This window comes from Eptatretus burgeri, chromosome 2 (genome assembly GCF_056783735.1).
Source record: "Eptatretus burgeri isolate ZD-2024b chromosome 2, Ebu_testis_v1, whole genome shotgun sequence".
Classification (NCBI taxonomy): Eukaryota; Metazoa; Chordata; class Myxini; order Myxiniformes; family Myxinidae; genus Eptatretus; species Eptatretus burgeri.
In genome coordinates, this window is record NC_140962.1 from 138,483,274 (window position 1) to 138,509,122 (window position 25,849).

At 44.4% G+C, this 25,849-nt stretch overlaps 1 protein-coding gene across 2 annotated transcripts in view; it reads right to left on the reverse strand.

The window, feature by feature from the left end:
* Positions 1–25,849, reverse strand: part of NAMPT (nicotinamide phosphoribosyltransferase) — an 86,754-nt gene that overhangs the window by 25,828 nt on the left and 35,077 nt on the right. For both annotated transcript variants that reach the window (XM_085871483.1, XM_085871484.1), the window contains 4 exons: positions 14,234–14,362; positions 13,865–14,023; positions 13,629–13,759; positions 9,093–9,318 (listed from right to left, as the gene is read on the reverse strand). In XM_085871483.1, the coding sequence (XP_085727609.1) occupies positions 9,093–9,318; positions 13,629–13,759; positions 13,865–14,023; positions 14,234–14,362 (645 nt within the window). The remainder of the gene's footprint in view (positions 1–9,092; positions 9,319–13,628; positions 13,760–13,864; positions 14,024–14,233; positions 14,363–25,849) is intronic.

Sequence of the window (25,849 nt, forward strand, 5' to 3'; positions counted from 1 at the left end):
TACGCAGTACAAGGCTGAGAGTGTCATAATTGGCTGAGGTCACTGCTGTGCCGCTGTTACAATGCCCTCAAACTTTGGACAGGAATTTGTAAGTTGTTCAGGGTGCCAGAAATAGCTCACCTACTCTGCATGAAGGACATTATGGAATATATAATGTCCACAAGCCTAGTAAGCCTGGTGTTGGCTTAGTGGTTAGGGTGGCGGCTTGGGATCCTAGGGTCCTGAGTTCAAGCCCCATTAGCCACTGAATTAAAATACACCAGGTGGTTGACTCAGCTTGTCATCCTTCCAAGGTTGGCAAAATGAGCACCAGTGTACTGGTAAGGGGGACACTGCATCAGTGGCATAGCCGCGGCCCAGCCAATGATGCAACCAGCAGCCACAGGCTGCACTCGATGGAGAGAGACTGCACACATGTGGGCAACTGGGGGTCTGGTGTGGAGGGGATCTGAACGAAACCCTTTTTACCTCCTCCACCAAAAGTGGACGGAGGTTCTTTTCACCCGTCTGTGAGAAGGATATCTCAAAAAGTTATGGACAGATTCGGATGCAACTAGGTGGACAGGTTGGGTGTGCGACAAGGATGAAATCGATTTGATTCTGGTGAAGATCCGGTTGCAGATACTAAAATGTTTTAAGTGATTCTTCACCATTGAGAGGTAGGTCCAAAAACGCTAAGTAGCATGATATCTCAAAAACATATAGACGGATTCGGACAAAACTTGCTAGAGAGGTTGCGTGCGTGACAAGATCTAGATCGGGATCCGGATCCGGATCCGAAAAATTAAATTTTTAAACAAATTCTTCATAATTGAGAGATGGGGCCAAAAACAATATAATGTGAAGCACGATATTTCAGAAAATTGTTGGCAGGTTATGCCCCAAAACTTGGTTGATGAGTTTGATAGGTGACAAGAACAAGCCGATTCGATTTTGGTTAAGATGCAGATCCGGCCTATCAGTGGGATACAAAACGTAAACTGTTCAGCCTGGCGGAGGTACGTGCTCTACCGAGTGCCGCTCTCATTTTCCTATTGAAAAAAATAGTGCGCTCTCCAGGAACGTCTCCCTCGGTATATGCAAGAGACATCTTGTATTTTGATGCTATGTCGATGTAGATGTATATATTTTTTAGTTTCGGTGAAAGGTTTTAAAAGAAAACTGATGTATAATAAATTAACAATTTTAATTATTCCATTGAAGTAATGGTTTTAAAGAACAAAAATAATAATAATAATAATAATAATAATAATTCAATATTGCATAAGATATCCTCCTCTTTTGTAAGCAGCACAAGGCTGCAGGTAGCATCATTGGGTGAGGGCACCGCTGTGTCGCTGATGCAATGCCCCTACCACCAGTACACTGGTACTCATTTCACCGACCTCGGAAAGATGACAGGCTGAGTCAACCCCACCCGGTGTTAATTCAATGGCCGACAGGGACCTAAACTCAGGACCTTAAGATCCCAAGCCAACCACCCGGACTGCTAAACCAACACGAGGCTTATGGCAGCACCTATTAATGAAGGTCGATCTTGTGTCGGTGCGAAACTTTCTACATGGTACCAAATAGAAAAAAGTAATCAAAACTTCTGTTCATTTCTTAAAATACATAGTTTTGTCAAAAAAAAAAATGGTGGTTACAGAATAAATTGATGCGACTTATTTTTGAAAAGGGGATTCTTAATCGAGAGATGAAATGGGTGCGAGTATTATTTAAGCTTTTGCTTATCATGGTAAAATGTGCATATTTCATACATCACTCATTTTGGCCACTCAAATGGTGAGTGTCATTTTAAAAACTTGATGTGACAGTGGATTAGATGCGGTGACGACATCACAGCAGACATCTTTTGGAGGGCTACGGCACCTCGAAATTTGGCATGAAACCGCTGCCTGGTGAATCAACTTCCACACCCTCTTCAATCAAATTCTTCCATACAGGTCAAGACAGCCCTCACCACCATCTCAGATCACTCCCATTCAAAATCGTGATATTTTCTGCCCTCACTAACTCCCTACCCCCTCCCCCAGGTATTTTAGCTCCTTCTCGAGCCTGTATTCTGTAAACAAATTTGAAAAAAATTTTTTTTTAAGGGCTCCATTAGCTTTTGCACATCGACATCATGAATCATCATGCTGAGCTTCAAAACAATCTGTTGAGCTGCTTTGGAGCAAGGAACAATCGAAAAATTGTTAATGGACCCACTAACTGAATGACTGACTGACTGAAGGACATCGTTATGGTTTTAAGAGTTCGTCGACTCAGTCGTCAACAAGCGAAAAACGTTTTCAAAGAGAACCCAAGGAACATTCCTGAACTCAAAGATGCTGTAAACGAGGATCATTTCCGGTCTTCAGTCTGTAATCAGAAACTATTCCATACGTGTCTGTAGGTGTGCAGAACTTGGACGACATTTTGAACATTTGTTCTCGTCAAACAAAACTTTTTGAGTTATTTGATGCATCATGTAAATGATATAGTCTTGCATTAAATAGCAGATTTATTAACCAATTAAAATCGAGTACACTTTTGTGACTAACCCTTTTACTATTCACACCTGTTTGTCAAGAGATATTTACTCATAAATGACAAGAATAGATATTGCTCTAAAACTGAAAATCCAAATGAAATATAACTAGCATCCGTTGAAGACAAAGTCTTCGATATCCCCCGCCGTAGTAAATGAGGACAAGTAGCAAAAGGCACCAGTTCAATTTATTCTTGATGTGTGTTCCAAATTTCATAAAGAAATAGTTAATAGTTTTGCAACTATGCTCTGGAAACAAAGGTTAACCTCAATTATTTCTTAATACCCAACTTGTTTCCATGGAAAGTGACAGAATTTTTTAGGGGGGTAATCTCTAAATATCAAAAAGCACCAGCTCACCACTTTCTTGATATGTGTACCAAATTTCGTAAATACATCTTGAGGGGATTTGTAGTAAAGCTCCGGAAACGAAATGTGACGGACGGACGGAACCCATTTCTATATCCCCCGCCAACTTCGTTGGTTGGCAGGGGATAATAATCGATATGCATATTTTTCAAGTGTTTGTTTTTGCGTTTGTACGTTATTCTTTCACGGCCGAACCGTAGCACCGAGAGGCCCCAAATTTTGGGGGCAGTTACTCCAGAATGTGGGCAAGGTTTGAAGCTGCCACAGGTTGACCTTGATGTCCACCTTGCCACCAAAAAAATGTATATTGGGATGTGGCGTCAGGCAGTGCTGCCGTGGGACGCAGGCAAAAGGCAACCACCATGAGGTCAATAACTCCATAGCTTTTCAATGTCCAACATGTCCCGAAACCAACGCCGGGAAAAGCTCACCCAACTAAGCAGTACGCGGTAGCCTGCTCGACATACATACATATATACATACATATATATATATATATATATATATATATATATATATATATATATATATATATATATATATATATATATATATATATATATATATATATATATACATATATATACACACACACACATTTTTTTTTGTATACCTTGTCGAGGCTCATATGAGAGCTAACACACAACTCACAGCAAGGGGGCATGAGACAAGAGGGGCGGGAGTGGAAGGAACAAAACAGTGGGGAACAGACACATTAGGTGAACTGTGGAAGGGAGAGGGATGGGGATGGGACGGGGAACATGGCGAAGAGAAGATGGACATTACAGGGACTTTCAGGAAGGAAAGCAGGGGAATTGAAGGAAGTGGGCTTGGGTGGATTATCGGGGGTAGAAAAGATCGAGGATTTGGATGGGGGAAGATAAGAGGTGGTGGTGAACAGCTGTTTTGAAGGCCTGGAGTGAAGAATGGGAAAGAATAGAGTGAGGTAGTTTATTCCAAAGGCGGGAAAAAAGAGGAATGAAAGAGTGAAGATGAGCAGTGATTCGTGATTTTGGTAGTTTTACCAGAAGGGGGTTGTTGGCAGACCTTGAGCGCCCTGTAGAAATGTGGTGGGGACAAATCGCAGAGAGAGCGGGGGGGCGGGGGGGCAAGGCTGGAGAGGAGTCGGTAGAAGACAGAAAGACCACTGACCAACCTGCGGTGATTGAGTGAGAGGCCCAAAGACTCAGCTTCATTGCGGGAGATGCCGATGATCTTAAATGCTCTGGTTTCGACAGCGTGAAGCCGAGAAAGGTGGGAGGCAGGAGCACCAGCCCAGAGGGGAGAGCAGTACTCCATCAGGCTACGGACAAAAGCTTTGTAAGTGGTCAGGAGCTCAAGAGGGCCGAGGACGGACTTTACACGACGGAGGATTCCCAGTCGGCGACTGGCTTTTGAGGCGAGGTTGGAAATGTGACTTTCCCAGGAAAGGTCATGGCAGATAGTGAGACCCAGAAGCTTGAAAGAAAAGACTTCTTCCAGAGGATTGTTGAGAAAGTGGATGGGGGGGTTTTCTAAACGGTCCTTTCGAAGAGACATAGTGAGAGTGTGAGATTTGTCTGGATTGAAAGACATGTTCCACGTGTTGGACCAGTTTGTGATTTTATCCAGATCTGCAGTGAGCGAAGAAGCTGCTGCTTGCCGGTCTGAGGGATGACAGATGGTACGGCAGAGGGTGGAGTCGTCGGCAAAGAGAAATAGAGGATTTTCCACAGAGTCGGAGAGATCATTGATGAAAACCAGAAAAAAGAACAGGGCCCAGAACGCTACCTTGAGGAACTCCAGCCTGCACAGGAAGAGGGGATGAAAGAAATCCATTTTGGGCCACACGGTGACTGCGACAGGAGAGGAAGTCTGCGAGCCATGAGTGGAGATGGCCTTGAATACCATGGGAAGAGAGTTTGGTGAGTAGTGCAGGGTGCCAGACTGTGTCAAAAGCACGTGATATGTCGAGGGATACGGCTCGGATTTCCTGTCTGGCATTGAGGACCTCCATCCATTGATGGGAGAGCAGAAGCAGCATATCCAGGGTAGAGTGACCTGGTCTGAAACCAAATTGATGATCGGAAATCAAGCCATTGGAGAAGAGGACGGATTTCATGTCTGAAGCGATGATGGATTCCATAACCTTGCTGATGATTGGGAGAAGGCTGATTGGTCTGTAGTTACAGGGGATCTGTTTTTGCACCTTTTTTATGCAGGGCAGTGATGTTAGCAGATTTCCAAGCAGATGACAGATGACCTTGAGCAAATGAGAGGGTGAATAGAACAGAGAGAGGGTGAGCAAGAGCAGAAGAGTAGGTTTTGAGGACACGTGGGCTGATGCCGTCTGGACCGGTTACAGAATCTGACTCGAGGTTTGAAAGCAAGCTTTCCAGCTTGTCAGGAGAAAAGGACACAGAGTCCAGGGACAGTTGGGTGCGACTGGGTAAAGTGGGTAGAGAAAGTGATGGGTTTAGGACACAAGATTTAGCTGCAAAAACCGAGTTTAGACATTCAGCTTTATCACGTGTGGAATCAGCAGTGCGGCCATTTGGAGGTAAGGGAGGGGATGGAGAGGGAACATACACCAGAAACAGATTTGATTAAACGCCACCAGGATTTTGCGGAGGGAGAGAGTTTTGAGAGTTCAGACTTGAGATGAGAAAGATGTTGAGAAAGATGTTTGGTGTTTATCAGTTTGTGCTTTCACCTCAATCTGTTTATTTCTCCCTCTCTCTCTCTCCTTTCCACACTGTAAGCAAAAACTCCCACCAGCATGACGGAACTGTGCTTTTGATAAACTCTTTTGTGAGGCTTTTTGCTTCGTTCAAGTGTTCCCATTGATGTCGGCACCATTAATAGCCCCACCAGTGCTGAGGCAGCAAAATGTTTGAATAATTCGCATCGTATTGATGAAAATATAAAACACACTCAAGTTTCATGTTGGACGTATGCGAAAGAACAAATCGTTCCAGTAACTCGATGTGACAAAGATAGTCACGATTGACTGCTTTCCGAACACCAGAGAGTTATTGCGATCTGCATCGTCATTTGTGCAAGATCAAAAGTCGAGAATGCGCATTTTCATGTGCTCGCTATATTTTTCTTTTTCAGATTATCTGAAGATTCATGGCTCACAGGAGCTGGTGGATCTCTCCCGGTTGACCGCTGAGAAGCGTACAAGTGTTAAGTTTAAGTTGAGTTCGAAACATGTACTCCCAATAACACCACTTGCATTTGAAGTGCTTCTGGAGTTTTCCAAATAACGGAATGAAACGTTCGAGACAAAAAGAAATCGATGAAAGAAAGCTTTGAAGCAGCTGGGTGACTATCTCATGCACCCGTCATCACTAATCCCAAGACTGTAACCAGAGGGTAAATGAAATACAATGCAGTAATAGCCGTGGCACAAAATCCGATGAAATCCACCCCAAGACTCGCAGTCAAACTCGCCATCTTATTAAAAGTCAACACCTGAAACCATGGAGACCACAATTGTTTTACAAACTGACAGAAGAGGATCCAGGTCAATGGATGTGGTTCTGTGATGTATTCTCAAAGAAAGTTCAGGAGAAGCCAGGTTTTTCATGGCTGCATTTGTTTTCTGCTAAATGGTTGTGTTCGTTACTACAAATCAGATATATTGGAGAGAGTGTGAGAGACTAGTTAAACTCACCCGCTGCATCCAGAAACCACACTCCATCTCGAGATATACTAATAGCAACCAAGGAATCGAATAATCATCCTTTTGGGGCAACAGGCCATTGAATACCAGATTTAGAAAAACCTCGATTCTTCCCCTGGGTCATGTAATCACATGATTGTTGTAAGGGTTTATCTTACAGCATATACAGTGCATATGGAAAGTTTACACCTCCTTTCAAAATTTTCACCTTTTGTTGCCTTCCAGCCTGGAATTAAATTGCATTAAACAAGACTTTTTCCAGCTTTATTTACACATCGCAACCCACAACTTCCAAGTGAGAAACAAATTCTACAAATTTCAAAAAATTAATTAGAAATACAAAGCGAGAATATCTTGGTTGGACAAGTGTCCACCCCCCCCACCCCCCGAGTTAATACTTGGTGGAAGCACCCTTGACAGCAATTACATCTGTGAGTCTGTTGGAATTGATCCCTATCAACTTTTTACACCGTGATTGGGAAATATTTGCCCATTCTTGTGCACAAAACTGTTCAAGCTCAGTCAAGTTATGTGCGGAGAGTTGATGGACAGCAATCTTGAAGTCAAGCCACAGATTTTCGATTGGATTGTGGTCGGGGCTCTGACTGGGTCACTCAAGGACATTGATCTTTTTGTTCTTTCGCCACTCCAGTTTAGCTTTGGCTGTGCGCTTCGGGTCGTAGTCGTGCTGAAAGGTGAACTTCCGTCCCAATTTCAGCTTTCTTGCAGAGAGCAGCAGGTTTTCCTCCTGAATTTTTCTGTATTTTGCTCCATACATTTTCCCTTCCATCCTGACTAGTGCCCCAGTTCCTGCTGATGAGAAACATCCCCATAACATGATGCTGCCGCCATCGTGCTTCACAGTAGGGATGGTGTTCTTTGGGTGATGTACTGTGCTGTGTTGGGTTTGCGCCAAACGTAAGGTTTTGCATTTCGGCCAAAAAGTTCCATCTTGGTTTTGTCAGACCACAAAATATTTCGCCACATGGCTTCAGAATATCCGGAATGTTTTTTTTTTTTACATACCTCAAACGGGACTCAATGTGGGCTTTTTTGAGTAATAGCTTCCTTTTTGCCACCCTACCATACAGGCCAGACTTGTGGAGTGCTTAGGATATTGTTGTAACATGAACACAATGACCAGTCTTTGCCATAAAGACATGTAGCTCTTTCAAGGTTGCCATTGGCCTCTTGGTGACCTCTCTGATCAGTCTCTTTCTTGCTTGGTGATCTAGTTTGGAGGGATAGCCTGCCTGATCTAGGCTGAGTCTTGGTGGTACCATTTGCCTTCCACTTCTTAATGATTGAATATCCCTTGGAACACAGTCAAGACAAAGTCTCTGAAATTTTTTTTTCCCATCCCCTGATCTGTACCTTACCACAACTTTATCCTGGAGGTCTTTTGAAAGCTCCTCAGTTCTCATGGTTGAGGTTGAGAAATGCACTACCCAGCAGAGGAAACCTCCAGGAACAGCTGATTTTAGTCTGAAATAACCAGAATCATGACAATTTAACACACGGTGGAGGCCAATTAACTTGGTGTGTGATTTTGAAGGTTGGTGGTCACACCTGAGCTAATTTACAATTGCTATTACAAGTGGGGTGGGTAGACACTTATCCAACCAAGATATTCTAGTTTTGTATTTTAAATAAATTTTCTGAAATTCGTAGAATTTGTTTTTCACTTGGAAGTTGTGGGTTACAATGTGTCAATAAAGGTGGAAAAAGTCTGGATTAATGCAATTTAATTCCAGGCTCTAAGGCAACAAAAGGTGTAAAATTTGAAAGGGGGTCGAGACTTTCGATAGACTGTATTAGTGGAGTAGGAGGTAAGGGATAAGTTTCCAAATTCCAGGTTGAATGCACAATCAACCACTTTATTCTTAGCCCCCCCCCCCAACCACTTCCAAAGGGTGTTCGGTTTCGAACTTCCCTCCAACGCTTCAGCAGGCAGTGCACCCCCACCTCATGTAAACACCAATCATGGACGCATGATCTTTATTTCCCCATTAACCCATCCTTACCCAACCTTGTTCCTCGCTCATTTGAATGTTTCTAACCCTCCTCTATTTCTCTCATTATAATCCCTTTCCGATTTGTCATTCCCTTGTTGCTCCGCTATCCCACTATCAATTCTACATTGCCCTTCCATGGGTCTTGCTCTTGTAAGCAAACAAAAGATATAGTGAGGCTGGAATGATTTATGAGCAACAAAAAGAGGAAGCAAGGGGGAAAGGATGCAATCTACGGAGGAAGAGGAAAGATCCCACTTTTTGTGTATGTATTAAGTAGATGGCCAGCTCCTAATGATAGCCTAATAATAATCAGTCGGCATTCACCTGCTTGAAGTGAAGGGAATTTCACACTACTGTCAAGTTCTCTGAGAAGAGTTTCCAAAATAAACAAAATCATGAATCATAACGACATCTTCATACTCAGGCTTTTTCGACTGAATCAACCAAAATTCCGCTGGCACTTTCAACTTAAAAACCCAAAGAACATCCTCAACCCCAAAGCTCGTACCTTGATGACCATAATGACAGGATCTCCAGAGTCCGGCCGGATTATGAGTGGTGCATCTGAGCTGCGTGCCTCCACGACGCTCCGCAGGTCCTCTCCCCAGATGCGCTCGCACGCGTTAATTATATCATAGCTGTCACTCACGATGGAGACGGGCAGCTTGGGAAAGGCCTCAAGGATGAACTTGAAAGCAGCCCGTTCCTGCTGCTGACCCCATGCAGTGATGTTACTGCAAGGAACAGGTCGACGGGCAAGACGGGTGAATGAGTGCAAGCGAGTCAAAACAACAGCTGCATCACGATGATCATGCTACGAAACTGCAAAGAACTTGGAACATCCATGATGCTAAGACATCCAAGAGGCCAAAACATAGAGTAGAAGGTTTTTACAGCACGTAGGCCAATCGTCTGCTTTACCTACAGTTAAGCCCAAAATTATTCATACCCTATGAAAAATCTGAGAGTTTTGCATTTATCTCATACCTTTAAGCTGGAGTGGTGGAACTTTCACTTTACCCAAGGACATTTAGTTGGCATGTACAAATCCACATATATTTTGGCTCAACATTATTAGCATAACAATAGAAATGTTAAGATTTCAGTTTTTATGCCTGTCCAAAATTATTCATACCCCATATACCAAGTCTCAGAATTGAGGCCAATGTTTGTGATGATGCACATGCTTTTGATATTCCTAAGATTCTTTAAAATGTTATGCAATTACTCCAAGATGTGTGCATACAATCTGAACGCATTACAAATGTGGTCGATTGAATGTACAGTGAGGAATGTTATAGAACAACACTCTGCTTTTAGACTATAAATTAAGGGGAGCTGATGCAATGTCATTGTCATTTTCAAGTCATTGTCAGCATGGCGAAGAAGAAAGAAGTCAGTGAGGACCTTCGGTTGTGCAATGTGAATGCTCACAAGGAGGGGAAAGGCGACAAAGCTATTTCGAAGCAGTTCCGAGTGCCAGTTGCCACCATACAAAGCATAATTAGGAAGTACAAGGAGTTCCACACTGTAAAAAACATTGAAGGACGTGGTCGGAAACCAAAGGTGTCGCCTCGTCTGGCAAGAGGCCAACAACAATCCACGGATCACTATTAAGGCTCTCCTGGACAACATTGGCGAGTCTGGGACCAAGATATCAAGGCAGACACTCCAGCGGACGTTGCACAAGGGGGTCTTCATGGACGCCGACCAAGAAAGACTCCACTTCTCCATCCCAGGCACAGAAAGGCTCGTCTAGTCTTTGCAAAAGCTCACCTGGACAAAGATCCAAGCTTTTGGTCCTCAGTTCTGTGGTCGGATGAGACGAAAATGGAGCTTTTCGGGCACAGAGATGTTGCTTTCATTTGGCGCAAGAAAGGTGAGGCATACAACCCGAAGAACACAGTCCCGACCGTCAAGCATGGAGGCGGGAGCATAATGCTTTGGGGATGTTTCTCTGCCAGTGGGCCCGGCAATCTCGTCAAAGTGGATGGCATCATGAAAAAGGAGCAGTACATCAAGATCCTTGAGGAAAACATCAAACAGTCCGCAGAGAAACTTCACCTCGGGGAGCATTGGACGTATCAGCAGGACAACCATCCAAAACACACCGCCAAGTCAGTCAAGAAATGGTTCCGGGATAATGATGTAGACGTCCTAGAGTGGCCAAACCAAAGTCCGGACCTCAACCCAATCGAGAATCTGTGGAGGGAGCAAAAGACTGGAGTGATGGGAAGGAAGCCTTCCAACCTCAAAGACCTGGAGACCATCGCAAAGGAGGAGTGGGCCAAAATCCCTGTAGAGACATGCAAAAACCTTGTGAGCAAGTATAAAAACCATTTGGAGGCTGTAATCACAAACAGAGGCTTTTCCATTGATTGCTGAATGTGACTTTGAACTGATCTAAGCAAGGGTATGAATAATTCTGGACATGACATGTTTTTGTAAATCTATCAATAAAATACCCCCGAAACAATGTATTTCTTGAAATGTCTCTTGCAGTGATTCTTTCGCTGTTTGTCACATTCTTATGTAACTTGAGCCAGAAGAAACTCATTCCTCAAACAACACGATTCAAAATACTCCAAATTTGGGAAGGGTATTAATAATTTTGGGCTTAACTGTATGTATTGTTCCGGCTGTGGAAATTCGCAATACACCATAAAGGGTTCTTAGATCAGTTATGACGATAAGTATATGTGTAGTTAGATTTCCCCACCGTTGTTTAGAGGGAATTTCCGTGTTCACAGGGCCGCGATCCTTTGAGTTAGCCGTTTTTCTTTTCTCTATCATTATTTTGGACCAATCATCCCCCAACAACCAAATCGCCACCACCAACATCATTCCCAAACAACTACAACTCAAACACCACCACCTTCGCCTCTTTACCTCCACAACTCCAACGCGCAAACATCACTTCACCGCCATTCTCAAACGACGCCCGCCAACAACCAAATCTCCACCACCATCATTCCCAAATAACTACAACACAAACACCACCACCTTCGCCTCTTTACCTCCACAACTCCACCCCGCAAACATCGCTTCACTGCCATTCTCAAACGATGCCCGCCAGCAACCAAATCGCCACCAACACCCTTCCCAAACCACCACAGAAAACTCCCACCACCTCCGCCTTTCTACCACACGTCATACCATGGGTTGTGAATGCGTTTCTTTCGCCTCGAAAAGCGGATCAGGAATGCTTCACGTCCCCTTTTCATCCGCCCAATAGCTGAGCATCGGGTGGTGTGGCCCCACCTCCGAACCCACTGTGATCCAGAAATTTGCATACACGCCCCTCCCTCGGCCTATATAAACGCGAGCACAACGCAGCTCACGGCAGAAAAGTCGGAGCAGCGGAGTGACAGCAGCAGTGTCAGCAGTCAAGTGGCAGTCAAGTCTGGAGTCGGTGGAGTGGCAGTCTGGAGAAGCGGGAGACGGGGCAGTCAAGTCGAGTGCAGTGTCGGTGGGGCAGTCAAGTCGTGTGCAGTGTCGGCGGGGCAGTCAAGTCGGGAGACGGAGCTCGAAGCCGACGGGAAAGGCAGACGGGGAGCGCCGGAGAGAGCTCACCGACCACGCCAGGGGCACGAAGCCAGGCGCAGCTACGCTGACATCGCGGCTTGCCCGCCATCGCGCCACAAGGGCGTGGGTAAGACCCTTAGGTCTCGTGGACCTGGCCGCTCATCCAGGTTCCACTCGCATGAGGCCCACAGGCCCAGTCCGACTCCCTTGTCTATGAGGGGGTCTTTTCTTGCTTTTTCTTTGAATGCGTGTTGTGGCGCCTCGTCCAAAGGTCAAGGTCACGAACTTAGAAAATTGCGAATTGTGTTTTTAGGGGGTAGCAGATTTCAATTTGCATCTTCTCCTAGGGGGTTTGTTGAATCTGACATGGGTTTCGGTATTTGGTTAGCCCAATGGCACCTGCATAGTCCCACGGAGCTCAATTTTTCATTTTCGTCCCAAGATCAAGGTCATAAGGTCACGAACTTAGAAAATTGCGATTTTGACATAAAAATCCATCTTCTCCGAGGGGTTTGTCGAATCTGGCAGTGGTTTCGGTATTTGGTTAGGCCAATGGCACCTGCATAGCTACATGGAGCTCGATTTTTCATTTTCGTCCCAAGGTCAAGGTCTCAAGGTCAAGGTCACGAACTTCGAAAATTTCGAAATTTTGACATAAAAATCATACGACCACCCAAACTTTGAGAGCTCGGATGACAATATTTTTATGCATAATCTTGAAGTCATTCCCCACCTAAAGTGTTGAAACCATTTTGCTCCATCTCGAACACCTTGCCCGTGGCGCCCCCTTCAACTTTGTTTTTATGCTGATTTCATTAAAGCATGGATAATCCGAGGAGTGCGAAATGCCATGTAGCCGATATGACGTTATATTGTTCCTAGAATGTTCCAGAGGAAGTTTTGCACCAAAGGTCATAATCCTTGACCTTTAAAAGTCACAAAGGTCAAAATTTTAAAGTTGTGGGAATCGAACGGGGTTTTCGACCTTCTGCGACGAACTAACTCCAATAAGCTATAGCGCGTATCCTGTTTCCTTATTTTAATGTCCACAACATTGTTTTGTGACCTTTAAAGGTTATGCAAAGGTCAAATTTTTAAAGTTGTTGAACAAAACTGGGTTTTCGACATTTTGCAGCTAATAACCCGTCACTCGTACCACATCATGTTGATCATTTTTATAACTTGGTCAAACATTATCACATTGTCTCATCCTTGACTTCTGAAACAATCTACATCGTCAAATACCGCTCGTGAACCATCGTCGTCTTCAGACGTGCAGTTAAACTTTTTCTTTTTACGCTTTTAGGCTCTTGTGCAACACCGAAGTAAATTGTCCGTTCCACACGAGATACTTCTGCCAGTATGAAAAACAATTCAAAGCACAAGGGGTACAAGGAGAAAGAGAAATGGAAAGGTGTTCCAACAATAAGAATAAGATGAATGACACAAGTCAGACACATTCGACAGAAAGCTTCGAGTTTAGCCGTGAATAAAATCCCAGCAATTTGTGAATGCTCACCTGTGTTCGGAGGCAGGAATAGAAAATCCTGCCATGGAGCAGCCGTAGTACTTCCGTGCAAACCGGATTCCAGCCACCGTGTCAGTGCCCTCAAAGCTGATCAGATGGGCGGCACCACCGATACTGGCTGACTGGGAGGGAAACGGGAATTAGTGCGAGTGATCATATTACAATTGCTGTGCCCGAGTAAAGTGCAAACTGCGAGTGGTCGGGTCGAGTGAGCAAAGAAGCAAAACCTCTTGTGACGAGACGCCGCGGTATCCAAAGTCATGAAGCTTGGATTCAAGACCATCAAGATTGCCAGCGGTCTCAGCCAGGTAAACAGCCAGGAACTCCTTCTGCTTGCGGGAGTTGGTCGCCACGGTAATTGGGTACCATGTTTGAACGAGCAGAGTCTGAGAAGGAAAGGGATCGAGACTGCAAGATGGGTATCAGCTCATCGAAACAGATCAGACAAAGAACACCATCTGGAAAGCAAAGTAATTATTTAATCAATAGGAATCATGATTATGATTTTGTATATTTATTTACTCTGTGAACAATCCTGCATCCCCAACTACAATTGTAAATGACCTCCAACCTCCAACAAGCATCGTCCCTCGTACCTCAACCCAGTTGGTGAGCCAGAAGCACTCAGGGTCTGTGTTTTCTACAGTGAACAACACATTTCCCACTGGGACCACGGTACCTTCCGCCACTGCTCGAACTCGCACCGGCAGTCTTCCGTCGTGCTTCTGAGAACATGTACAGGGTCATTTAGCCAAATGAATGTGCACAACATCAATCGCCAAATATTTATCCACAATACATGTCAATATCGCAAAGCGGAGCGATGGCAAAATATAGATGAAAGAGGGAGTTGAAGACCTCAATACATTGATTCCACTGTTTTCACCTCGCCCACACGAATCGAAAAACGAGGTTAAGCAATCAGTTCATGTCTGTCCGTCTGTCTACAAACATCAGTTTACGATCGAGGAACAACTTATTTAAATTGATTGTTATATTTTGAAAGTGAATCGGAAAACAAACCTGCCGTTTTACTGTACTTTGTCTGAATTTGGCACAATCGCACATGCGCATGAAGGATAAAGTAATCGTTTTAGGCTGCCTGCCTATCCGGCGGTCAAACAAAATTGAAAATCCTTCCAAACAGGAAACTTCGTTTTTAACATCGTAAAGGACACAAGCAACAGGCATAACAAATTAACTTAACGTGTTAAATAAGGTGGTGTAATAGACACTGCGCCAATGGCAGTAAATCCCGTTATTAATTCATTTATACGACTTTTACATATTTTTATACAAATTTATATGACTTTTAGAACATATTTAAACTGAACAAGTCTGGAGACAGCGATGGTTCACGAGCAATGTACATGGTTCACCTTTTTTATTTTTTGACCTTCGAGGGGACGCCACGGGGAAACTGGCGGGAATTGGGAAAAACGTAAATGATGAAAGTTGTAGTACTCGAAGAGCACTGCTTGCATACCAACTTTCATTCAAAACAGTTGAAAACCCGAGGAGCTCGATGCCCACTTTATTGATTTTTTTTGCCATTTTCTAAGTTGGTGACCTTGTGACCTTGACCTTGGGACGAAAATGAAAAATAGAGCTCTGTGATGCTATGCAGGTGCCATTTGGCTAACCAAATACCGAAACCCCTGCCAGATTCGACAAACCCCCTCAGAGAAGATGTAACTTGAAACCGGCTACCCTCTAAAAACACATGTTTTTTGGGCGTGGCTCCACCCATAATGGGCGCACCATGCCCATTCTCCGGAAAACACAACTAGATCATGATATAAACCTCCCACCCAAATTTTATCAGGATCAAATCAAAACCCACGGAGCTATGCTCGGGACAGACAGACAGACACGCACCCATAACGAATATAGTGGTCACTTACTGACTCGTGAACCAATTATACACTTAACCACTGTCGAAAACAAGCCACCTTCTTGGCGCTTTCAAAAAAAAAACCTCCCATTTAACAGTACTTGGAAAAAATATTACGCCACCTTGACCAATGACATTTGCCGCTCGCTCGCACATATCGCTATTCAGACAAAATAGAAGCTCGTCTGAAATACCAATTGTGTTCAGAAACGCAAAGCAAGAGTTGAAAAGACCCTTCCGGTGTCCTTTTTCTCAAGACTGTGTGGGGTATGGTGTTTTACGAACTCTCGAGTTGGTGGATGTTATAGATAGAGTTGTCACCGGCACCCTGAACAAATTACAAATTCCTTCCCTAACCAGCAGAGGGCATTGCATCACCAGCACAGCCGCTCCCTCAGCCAATGATGTTATCCTGCAGCCTTGTGCTGCATATGAAAGAAGAAGAAGAAGAATGTCTTTCGTAATGTTCTTGAGGTTGTAAGAAAAACTGTAATACACATCAGTATGACATGCAACACACTCACATAAATCAATCTACATCGGTGCAACTTTTCTCAATTGAGTTTACAACAACAAAATATATATATATATATATATATGGAAAACAAACTGGAGATAAAAATTGGTTTGCTTGATCGCATGCTCGAGCCAATACCAGAACCAAAATGAAGAAGCAAAAGAAACTCTCTAACCCACCATGTTTCGTTTGTTTCGAGGCTTTGTCTATTTCATAATAAAAACCAGAAGAGCATTTGATACAGTGCATACCTCCGCTCCGTAATGCCTGATCCACGAGAACATATCGGGCCCAATACATTTTTGAGATATCGTGCTACATCTCATTTTTGGCCCGATCTCTTAATGGTGAAGAATCACCTGAAAAATTATAGTCGTCGGATCAGGATTCGAATATTCAGCAAAATCGAATCAGTTCTTCCTTGTCACACACCCAACCTGTCCACAAAATTTCATCCGGATTCGTGCACAATTTTTTGAGATATCCTGTACACAGAAAAACAGACAGACAAACAAGAAGACGTCGTGCAGAGCACGATACTTGAAAAATCCATAAAACAAATTTGACCTCAAAAACTAATTGGTGGTTGAATTTAATGACCAATTATACAACTCCTCTTCAAATTACAAGTGAATCAGATGAAAAGTGACCATTTTTAGAATTTGGCCTAGGCTGACCTTTTTTTTGGTCCATGTTGACCTCAAAAATAATTGGCTGGTTGAATTCAGTGAGCTGAAATGCAAATCCTCTTCAAATTTCAAGTCAATCGGATGAAAAATGAGGATTTTAGAAATACCACCGAAGTTGTTGACCTTTGGCCTATGTTGACCTTTTGACCTCAAAAACAATCGGCTTCATTCTTATGACAAACTCTACCGTGTGGTGAAGTTTTGTGAAGATCGGTTTCAAAATTGTGACCTGTTAGTCCAAGAGCAAGGACCTGAAAGAAATGAAATCGTTCAACACCCCCTACAGAAAAGGTTTGACTTGACAGAGTGGTAGAATAGACCCTATAGAACACCTCCAGGTAGTATGTGGTTTCAAATTGTGGTATCATTAAAATTATACAGGCCATTATACATACCAAGGGTATTATGTATTATGTATCGTAGCTGTTTGCCTACTGGAGTGATTATGTATCCATGGTACAGCTACTCCTCCAGTTCATCAAGGCAGAGAGGACTGGAAACTGGATTCTGCAGCTCTCTGCGACTGCTGCAATGACCCCTCACTTCTTCGCAATGGATCGACCCAACTACGCCAGGTGGCTTCTTGTTTATCTGGCTGACATGAACCAGCTGCCTGAGACCCATCCTGCCGTCAATGAAGAGTTCATGTCTGGCAATCATGCCATCAGTCGATCGCATCAACCTTTTGCTCAAGTGTGGACTGACATGGCCCTCGAGCAGTCCATCAACCGCGACAGCAAGACAAACGGTGGCATCATAGGGATCAGTCAGAGAGCAGGAGCTCAAGAACGATGGTTCCTGACATGTCATAAACGAGCAGCCATCACAACCGCAATGAAGGAGATGTGTGCCATACAGGACTCAGATCGTGTTGGTATAGTACCCAAAGAGAAGCAGCACCAAAGAGGGTGGAGAGAGATGAAAGTGATGTTCAGAAGCTGCTGACCGCCATCACGTCAGAGCTTATGACCGATCCCTTCTCCCAAGACAACGTTGATGATGGAATTTCGTCACAGGTATCAGGATGCCCCCAGATGCTGCTACACGCCTGGTTAACTCCTACCAGATCGGCACAGCTCAAATGACAACATTTGTTGAACAGAGACTGAATACCAATGAAGTGACATTTTGGGATTCCCTGCCAAACCTGAAGATCAAAACATTTGCCACACTAAGCAAGAAGAAAACAGTGAAGCTAACTGATGAGAAAGTTATCACTCTTAGTGCTGACCGTGAACTCGTTGGCCGCCTTCTGATCACAGGAAAGTCAAGGGACATCAATCTGAGAGAACTCCTCAGCTACGAGTTATCAACAGCGCCATTATCCCTGGCCCATTACGATGGCAGCTTGAGGAAGACCAACAAGAGCGTACTCATTGCTGAGTTAGAGAAGAAGGTAGATGTCCATCCAAAATGGCCACAAGTCACAACCAGCCAGATGTCTACGGCCCACATCGTCGATGCAATGGCGCTGGTACAGATGACAAAGTCCGCTGGTGCTGCAAACTTCGGTGAAATGGCATTCAAGTATTACAGCCTGGTTACTGCCCCTCTACGTCGGAATGGTCGTCAGCGGGTTGATGTTGTCTTCGACCGGTACTCCAGCATCTCAATCAAAGCTGGGGAGCGAGAGAAACGAGGAACATCTGCAGCCTTAGAGGTGACAATCCAAGGGCAGCCACTCCTATTCCAAAGCAGTGGATCAAATACATTGGAAATGTAGAAAACAAAGTCAACTTGTGTGCCTTCTTGGCAGACACATGGTGCCACATGGGGGTAGACACTCTGCTTGATGGTCAACACCTAGTCATCGGTGGTGGTTTCAAGAACCCGCAGAAATCTGTGCTAGTCATCAGAGGGCACTGCGAAGAACCGGTTCCCCTCAAGTCAGATCATGAAGAGGCAGACACACGAATATTGCTACATGCAAAACATGCCTCTCATTATCACAACAGGATTGTGATTCAATCACCTGACACAGATGTGGCTGTCCTCTGCACCACACACTACAGAAAACCCCAGTGTCGGGAACTGTGGTTTCGGACTGGAATCAAGGATAAAGCTCGGTATATTCCTATCCACAGCTTGGCACGCAAACTAGGACCTGAGCTGTGTAATGCTTTACTCGGCTTCCACGCACTCACTGGGTGCGATTCAAACGGTGCACTCTCAGGACTCGGCAAGAAAAAGGGTTTCAATGTCTTACTTGACAGTAAAGAGCATCAGACCAGCCTGGGACAGCTTGGAGAAGAACCCGAGCTCAGCAACAGCACTTCAGAAGCATGGGAAGCCTTCATATGTGCAATGTACTCAACAACCAAGGGGGCTGGGAGGAAAGTGAACAATGTGAGATACTGGCAGTTCTGTCAAAAGGGACAAAGAAATGAAAATCTCCCCCCTACATTCGACAGCTTACAGCAACATATGAAGCAAGGAAATTACCAGGCCTATGTATGGAAGAGAACATTTGAGCCTACACAGAGCCTTCCACCAGCAGCTGGACATGGCTGGAAAATTCAGGATGGTGCCCTGCAGCCTGTGCTCATGACCAAAGATCCAGCACCACGGGGTCTTCCGGAGCTGACTGTCTGTCACTGCAAGAAGTCTCTATGTCGCCGAGCCGACTGCACATGCAGAACCAACCACATGCCATGCACAGGAGCATGTGCACGTATGGCCGAAGAAACTTGTGAAAATCCAAGAACAATCGTTGAATCCAGTGGTGAAGAAGACGCTGACTAAAAGTTACAACAGAGGACAACTCATGCTTCCATGGCAAATGTGATTCCTTGTTGCCAGACACAAATATTACAAACCGCTCTGACGAATGTGCTTCCGTGCAACCATGCACAACTATTATTATTCGCTCTCACTAATGTGCTTCTGTGTTGTCATGCACAGCTCCCAGTGTTGACCATGATAACTATTATCATCCACTATGATGAATGAGTAGCTTCCGTGCTGCCAGAGACAACTCTAATACTCGGCTTTCACTAATGTACTTCCGTGTTGCCAAAGACAACTATTATGCTCGGCTCTGATGTATGTGCTTCCGTGTTGCTATACATTAGTAAAAGACGAACGCTAAAAATAACAGTTGTAGTTTTCTTCATGCGTGCCTCTGGATGTATATGAATTTCTGCAGAACAATACTTTCTTAAGCGTTTGATTTCCAAAATGTATACATACCAGTAGTAATTGAGAAACACCGTTCACCTTCATATGAGAACACAATTTAAAATGTCAGAAAGTTTGAATTAGTGTGATATTTTAGCTTTGGTGATGCCATGGCAAAGGCCATTTTCAAATAACTGTACATACTCCAATAGACAATTATAATAGGAAGCCAATGATACCTCAATATTGAAAATTGGTTGAGTCAAGACAAAGGTATTCACCTTTACGTTACCCCTCCCCCTAAATTTTGCGAGCCCACAGTGACCCTCTTGGTAAGTACCCTTGTTATGTATAATGGCCTGTAGAATTTTAATGATACCACAATTTGAAACCACATACTACCTGGAGGTGTTCTATAGGGTCTATTCTACCACTCTGTCAAGCCAAACCTTTTCTGTAGGGAGTGTTGAACGAATTTCCTTATTTGGCCTCATATGAGAAATGGCTGCTGGACTAGGTAGGCGACAGACAGACAGACAGACAAACACAATAACAGAATCGAGTGACCAATACAGTTGAAAAATCTTCGATTTTGCAAGTCACAAACAGACAGGGGTGAAAACATAACGTCCTTCACCTTTGGTGATGGAGGTAATAACCCGATGTACATACATGAAGCAAAGAAAGGCATGCATATGGCTTATGTGCATCCATCCTAATAAGTCGTGGTTAAATACCTGGCATCATTCCAGTTGCAATGGGCCATGGACCAACACCCAGGCCGAAGGCCCGACGCCTGCCGATCTGTGCTGCTTCATGCAATGGTGGTGCATTATTTTATTGGGGTGGGGTCAGGCCAGCTGTCCAGCCAATGGGTGGAAAGCAGTTGGATGTAGTAATGGCAGTTGAACACTGACCCATGTATAATATGATATTTTCCAAGTCTTAAAAATGGCATAGCTCCGTGAAAAATTGTCCAAACGCCGTGAAACTCGAACTTGTTGTGTAACTTATCATAATAAAGCCATGTTCCAAGTTTCAGTTGAATATGTTAAAGGGTATGGAGAAGTTAACGTTCCTGGTGTTGGCTTAAATGCTTAGGGTGGTTAGGGTGGTGGGCTTGGGATCCTTGGGTGCTGAGTTCAAATCCCACTCAGCTGTTGAAGTAATACCACGTGGGGTTAACTCGGCCTGTCATCCTTCTGAGGTTGGCAAAATGAGTGCCAGCGTGCTGGTATACTGCATTGGAGTGGTGACCTGTCCATGATTATGTCCAATTGCCAAGGAGCCTGCTAAGGCAGCACCCATGTTCTGCACAGAGCACGGTCCCAATGGATGGATGGACGGGGAAAGTGATGGAAAACCACAGGTGGGACGGACAGACAGACAGACAGACAGACAGCAAACCTAAATTCCACTCAGGTGAAACCGGTAGGGTTCAGAATCCACCATCACGGAGGGAACTCCTGTTCCTGGGATTGAGTACTTCAGGTCCACCTAAATATAGTGGAATTTTTATCACTGCCTACCACCCCTCCCCCACCCAAACTCCTCATTCTCCATACATGCTACTTCCTCCCCCCCCAAACCCCAACTCCCACTCCACCATCTCACAACCTCCTTTCCCCTCATTCCCCAAAGATCCCCACTTCAAAGCTGTGATAAACCATCGGGCATGGAATTTGACAAGAACAGTTCAGAATTACCCCGGCGTAATTATCTCCTTCCACGGTGATGTTGAAACCTCTTCCAGTATAGCTAACATGTAAACATTACCAACAACAACAACAACAACAACAAACGACAACAAAAGGGAACTAGAGGCTGTTGGAGGATTTCACTGGCCATAAAGCAATAACTGGAGGATTTCAGTGGAACCTTTAGGACCCTCAGAAAATACCCCATTCTTGACCGATTAAATAATCTGCATGCCTCAGCGTGCTAGCAAGGAAAAACACTCCGCCTAGGTAGGAGCTAACGAGGCATGTGCACACTGTGCAAACTAAATTTATCGCTCTCTCGGGAGCGCCAAGAGCGAGTCACCCACAAATGTCAACGAGTCTCATGGTCTTTGTCGAAACGAACAGCCGAACCAACTCACACCCTATCCCCTAATTTGTCGAAGAAGCCTTCCTTGAGGATCTATCAAAGCTCAGTTAGCCACATCCGAAGGTCACGCCGAGCCTTCCACCCCGACCAAATATTGCTTCCGTGCTTGCACAACGGATTACGATCTTTAAGTGATCTCTCATCGCAAAGAAGACGTGAAGGCACTTTCTTGAGAGAGTGTGGATCATATCAGCAGATACTGCGAACCCTTTGAGACAACCTTCCTTGCCATCAAGATGAGACTTCACATGCCTGCCGTTGATGTCAAACACCACTTCTGACGAAGCGTCGAAGAATGTTCACTTGACCTTTTTTTTTTAAGTGTAGATTTTCACTTTAGTGTGCATTGAAACATGTGACATGCATGGTATTATACTAAACTCGTAAACGTAATGGTTAGAGCATCTGCTGCGAGTCTGGGAGGAATCCCAACCAAGGTATAAACTGTCATCCCAGCGTTTAACGGTCAAGGTGATTCATCAATGCGTGTGCCATCCATTGGATCGAGCTTATACAGGTGTCCCGTCTGCTGGTGTTCATTGGTGGACGTTAAAGATCCCACAGCGTGCTTCGCGAAGAGGAGGCGAGCTATCGTCAGCACAATAAACAAACGTCAAATTTCAACCCCCTCCCCCCCCCCCCCCAGCAGGAGCGTGAGTTTTACCTTGAGTACTACCAACACAGATGCAAAATCAGGTTAATCATCTCCACCAAATTTTGCAGCCACACACACACCACACAAAAAGCCTGTTTTTCTTTCTATAATTTTCAGATGTAGGCCTACACACACACACACACACACACACACACACACACACACACACACACACAATTGCCTTATTTAATATGGTAGAATATGATGCCGCTCCCTAAACATTCTTTTTGGAAGGTATCATCTTTAACCATGAGAGTCGTGCAAGTAGTATGTTAAATAGCAAGAGACACGATGACAATGCAGGCAACGTGAAATGGTCATGCAGATAAAATGCAGACTATGTGGGCAATCCAGATGGGTAAAGCTCCCTTAACATAATGGGAAAATGTACGTTTAAAATTAATCAATGTGTTTACGTTGCCATGCCTGCATGTAGGTGGCCAGATGGGTGTCCTGGCCCATTATGTAAAACAGCAAAACAGCAAACTCTGTAAAGCAATTCCTGTCCCACATCACATCACTATTGCTTTGTGGAGACTTCAAAAAAACAAAATAAAAAGATAAAAAGGTTGAAGTTCATAGATGAGCAAGGTGACAGAGTTGTGTTGTGGGGTGGAGAAGAGGATGGGGGGTGGGGGGGGATGGGAGTGGAGAGGTGGGTCTGGTGAGCTGTGGATCTGGCGAACTGTAGATGCCTGACTGACTGTCCTACTGACGTGGATGCCCCTACGTGCGAGAAACCACACGTGCATGCAGTTTTTCCATACGCCTGTTCTTCACAAATCAAATCATATTTTTGAACAGCAACGGTTTTCCTAAAGCATTATATAAACATTTCAAAGGATGTTGCAAATGATACCAATTGCACAGTATCCTCGATTTCACTCATCTGAATTGCAAACCTCAACATAGTCGTTTACCTGAAGTAACAAGTAAAATAGACATAAAATGTCAGCCCCCCGTTGTTTTAGTAACTTTGCTGTATGGAGTTAAAGGGCTAGCCCATACTTATTTGCAACTAAAAATGGCTGCCAGTCTACCAGTCGGCCATCTTTGATCACATCGCAAAATAAAGTCATGTGCAAGTGCATGCCTTTGTCTACTGCCCTTTTGCCAAGTTTGAACAAAATCGGACCATGCATGTCAGGGAAATGGTTAGGGATAGTTTAAGTAACAAAATGGCTGCCAGTCAGTAACAAAAAAAAAATCTTGTATCCGATCTGAAAAAAAAAAAAAATGACGTGCATATGTAAGCCATCATTCTTTATCTGTGTGCCAAGTTTAAACAACATCGGTAAATGTATGTCCGAGAAATGGTTGAGGACGTGTTCAACATCAGGGTTTATTTTACAATTAAAATGGCCGCCAAACAGCCATCTTGGAAAAAAAAAAAACAGAAGATGGGCATATGTAAGCCATCATTCATTATCTGTGTACCAAGTTTAAACATCGGTAAATGCATGTCCGAGAAATGGTCAAGGACATGCTCGACACTGGGTTTTTTTTTTTCTTTTTAAAACTAAATTGGCTGCCAGTCGGCCATGTTAGATCTGACCTTGAAAAAAAAATGACGCGCTTATGCAAGCCATCATTCTTTATGTGTGTACCAAGCTTGAACAACATCGGTACATGCATGTCCGAGGGATGGTTGAGGACGTGTTTAACATCGGGTTTTTTTTCCAAACAAAATGGCCGCCAGTCAGCCATCTTGGAACTGATGTCAAAATTGAGACCAAATCCATAAGCTACAATTTCGGACTTGGCCAACGAGGGCTAAAATCTAATCTCCAAACAAAGGCGAAAATCTGATCTCCACTCACGGCTTGCAGACTTCCTCTCCTGTCGCAGTCAAAGTGTGGCCCTTAATGGAGTTCTCTCATCCCCTCTTCCTGTCCAGGCTGGAGTTCCTCAAAGTAGCGTTCTGGGCCCTGTTCTTTTTCTGGTTTTCATCAGTGATCTCTCTGACTATCTGGAAAATCCTCTTTATCTCTTTACTGATGACTCCACTCGAGATCGGCAAGCAGCAGCCTCTTCGCTCTCTGAACATCTGGGTAAAAATCACAAGCCGGTCCAATACGTGCAACAGGTCTTTCAATCTTGACAAATCTTTCACTCTCACCATGTCTCTGAAAGGATCGTCTGGATACCCCTCCCCCCCCCCTCCGCAATCTACTTTCTCAACACTCCTCTTGAAGAAGTCCTTTCATTCAAGCTTGGGGATCTCACCATCTGCCATGATCTTTCCTGGGAAAGCCACATTTCCAAGCTGGCCTCCAAAGCCAGTTGTCAACTGGGCATCCTCCATCGTGCAAAGTCCTTCCTTGACACACCTGAGCTCCTGACCACAAAGTTTTCATCCACAGCCTGATGGAGTACTGCTCTCCCTTCTGGGCTGGTGTTCCTGCCTCTCACCTTTCTCATCTTCACGCTGTGGAAACCAAGGCATTTAGGATCATTGGTACCTCCCACGATGAGGCTGAGTCTTTGGGTCTCTCACTCTCTCACCGCAGGCAGATAGGTGGTCTTTCTGTCTTCCACCATCTCCTTTCTGGTCTCAACCCCCCCCCCCCTCGCTCCATCTATGATATGTCCCTCCCCCATATTTCCACAGGGCGCTCAAGGTCCGCCAGCAACCCCCCTAAGACTACCAAAATCAAGAATCACTGCTCACCTTCATCCTTTCATTCCTCTTTTTTCCCACCATTGGAACAAACTCCCACACTCCTTTCAATCCCACTCTTCCCTTGAGGTCTTCAAAACAGCTCTTCACCACTACCTTTTTTTATCTTCCCCCATCAAAAACCATGATCTTTTCTACCCCCGTAAATCCACCCCAAACCCACCTCCATCAAATTCCCTGCTTTCCTTCCTGAAAGTCCTTGTAGTGTCCATATTGTTTACACTGTGTACCCCACCCTATCCCTCTTCCTTCCACAGATATTCTAATGTCTCTGATACCCACTGTTTTGTCCATCCCCCTCATCTCCTGCTTGCCTTGTTGTACGTTCTGTGTCAGCTCTCAGTCGAGCCTCGACAATGTATTAAAATTTAAAAAAAAACCTTTTCAACTTGTGAGTCATGGATACATTTTCTGACTGCCAAGATCATTAGCTGGGCTCAGTTCTTACTCGAGGTTTTTGACCCTTCAAGACCAGAACATGTCCGAACAGTGGATCCATAACCATAGGTCTACAACAGTAGACCCACAACATCAGCTGTGCCCAAGTCAAC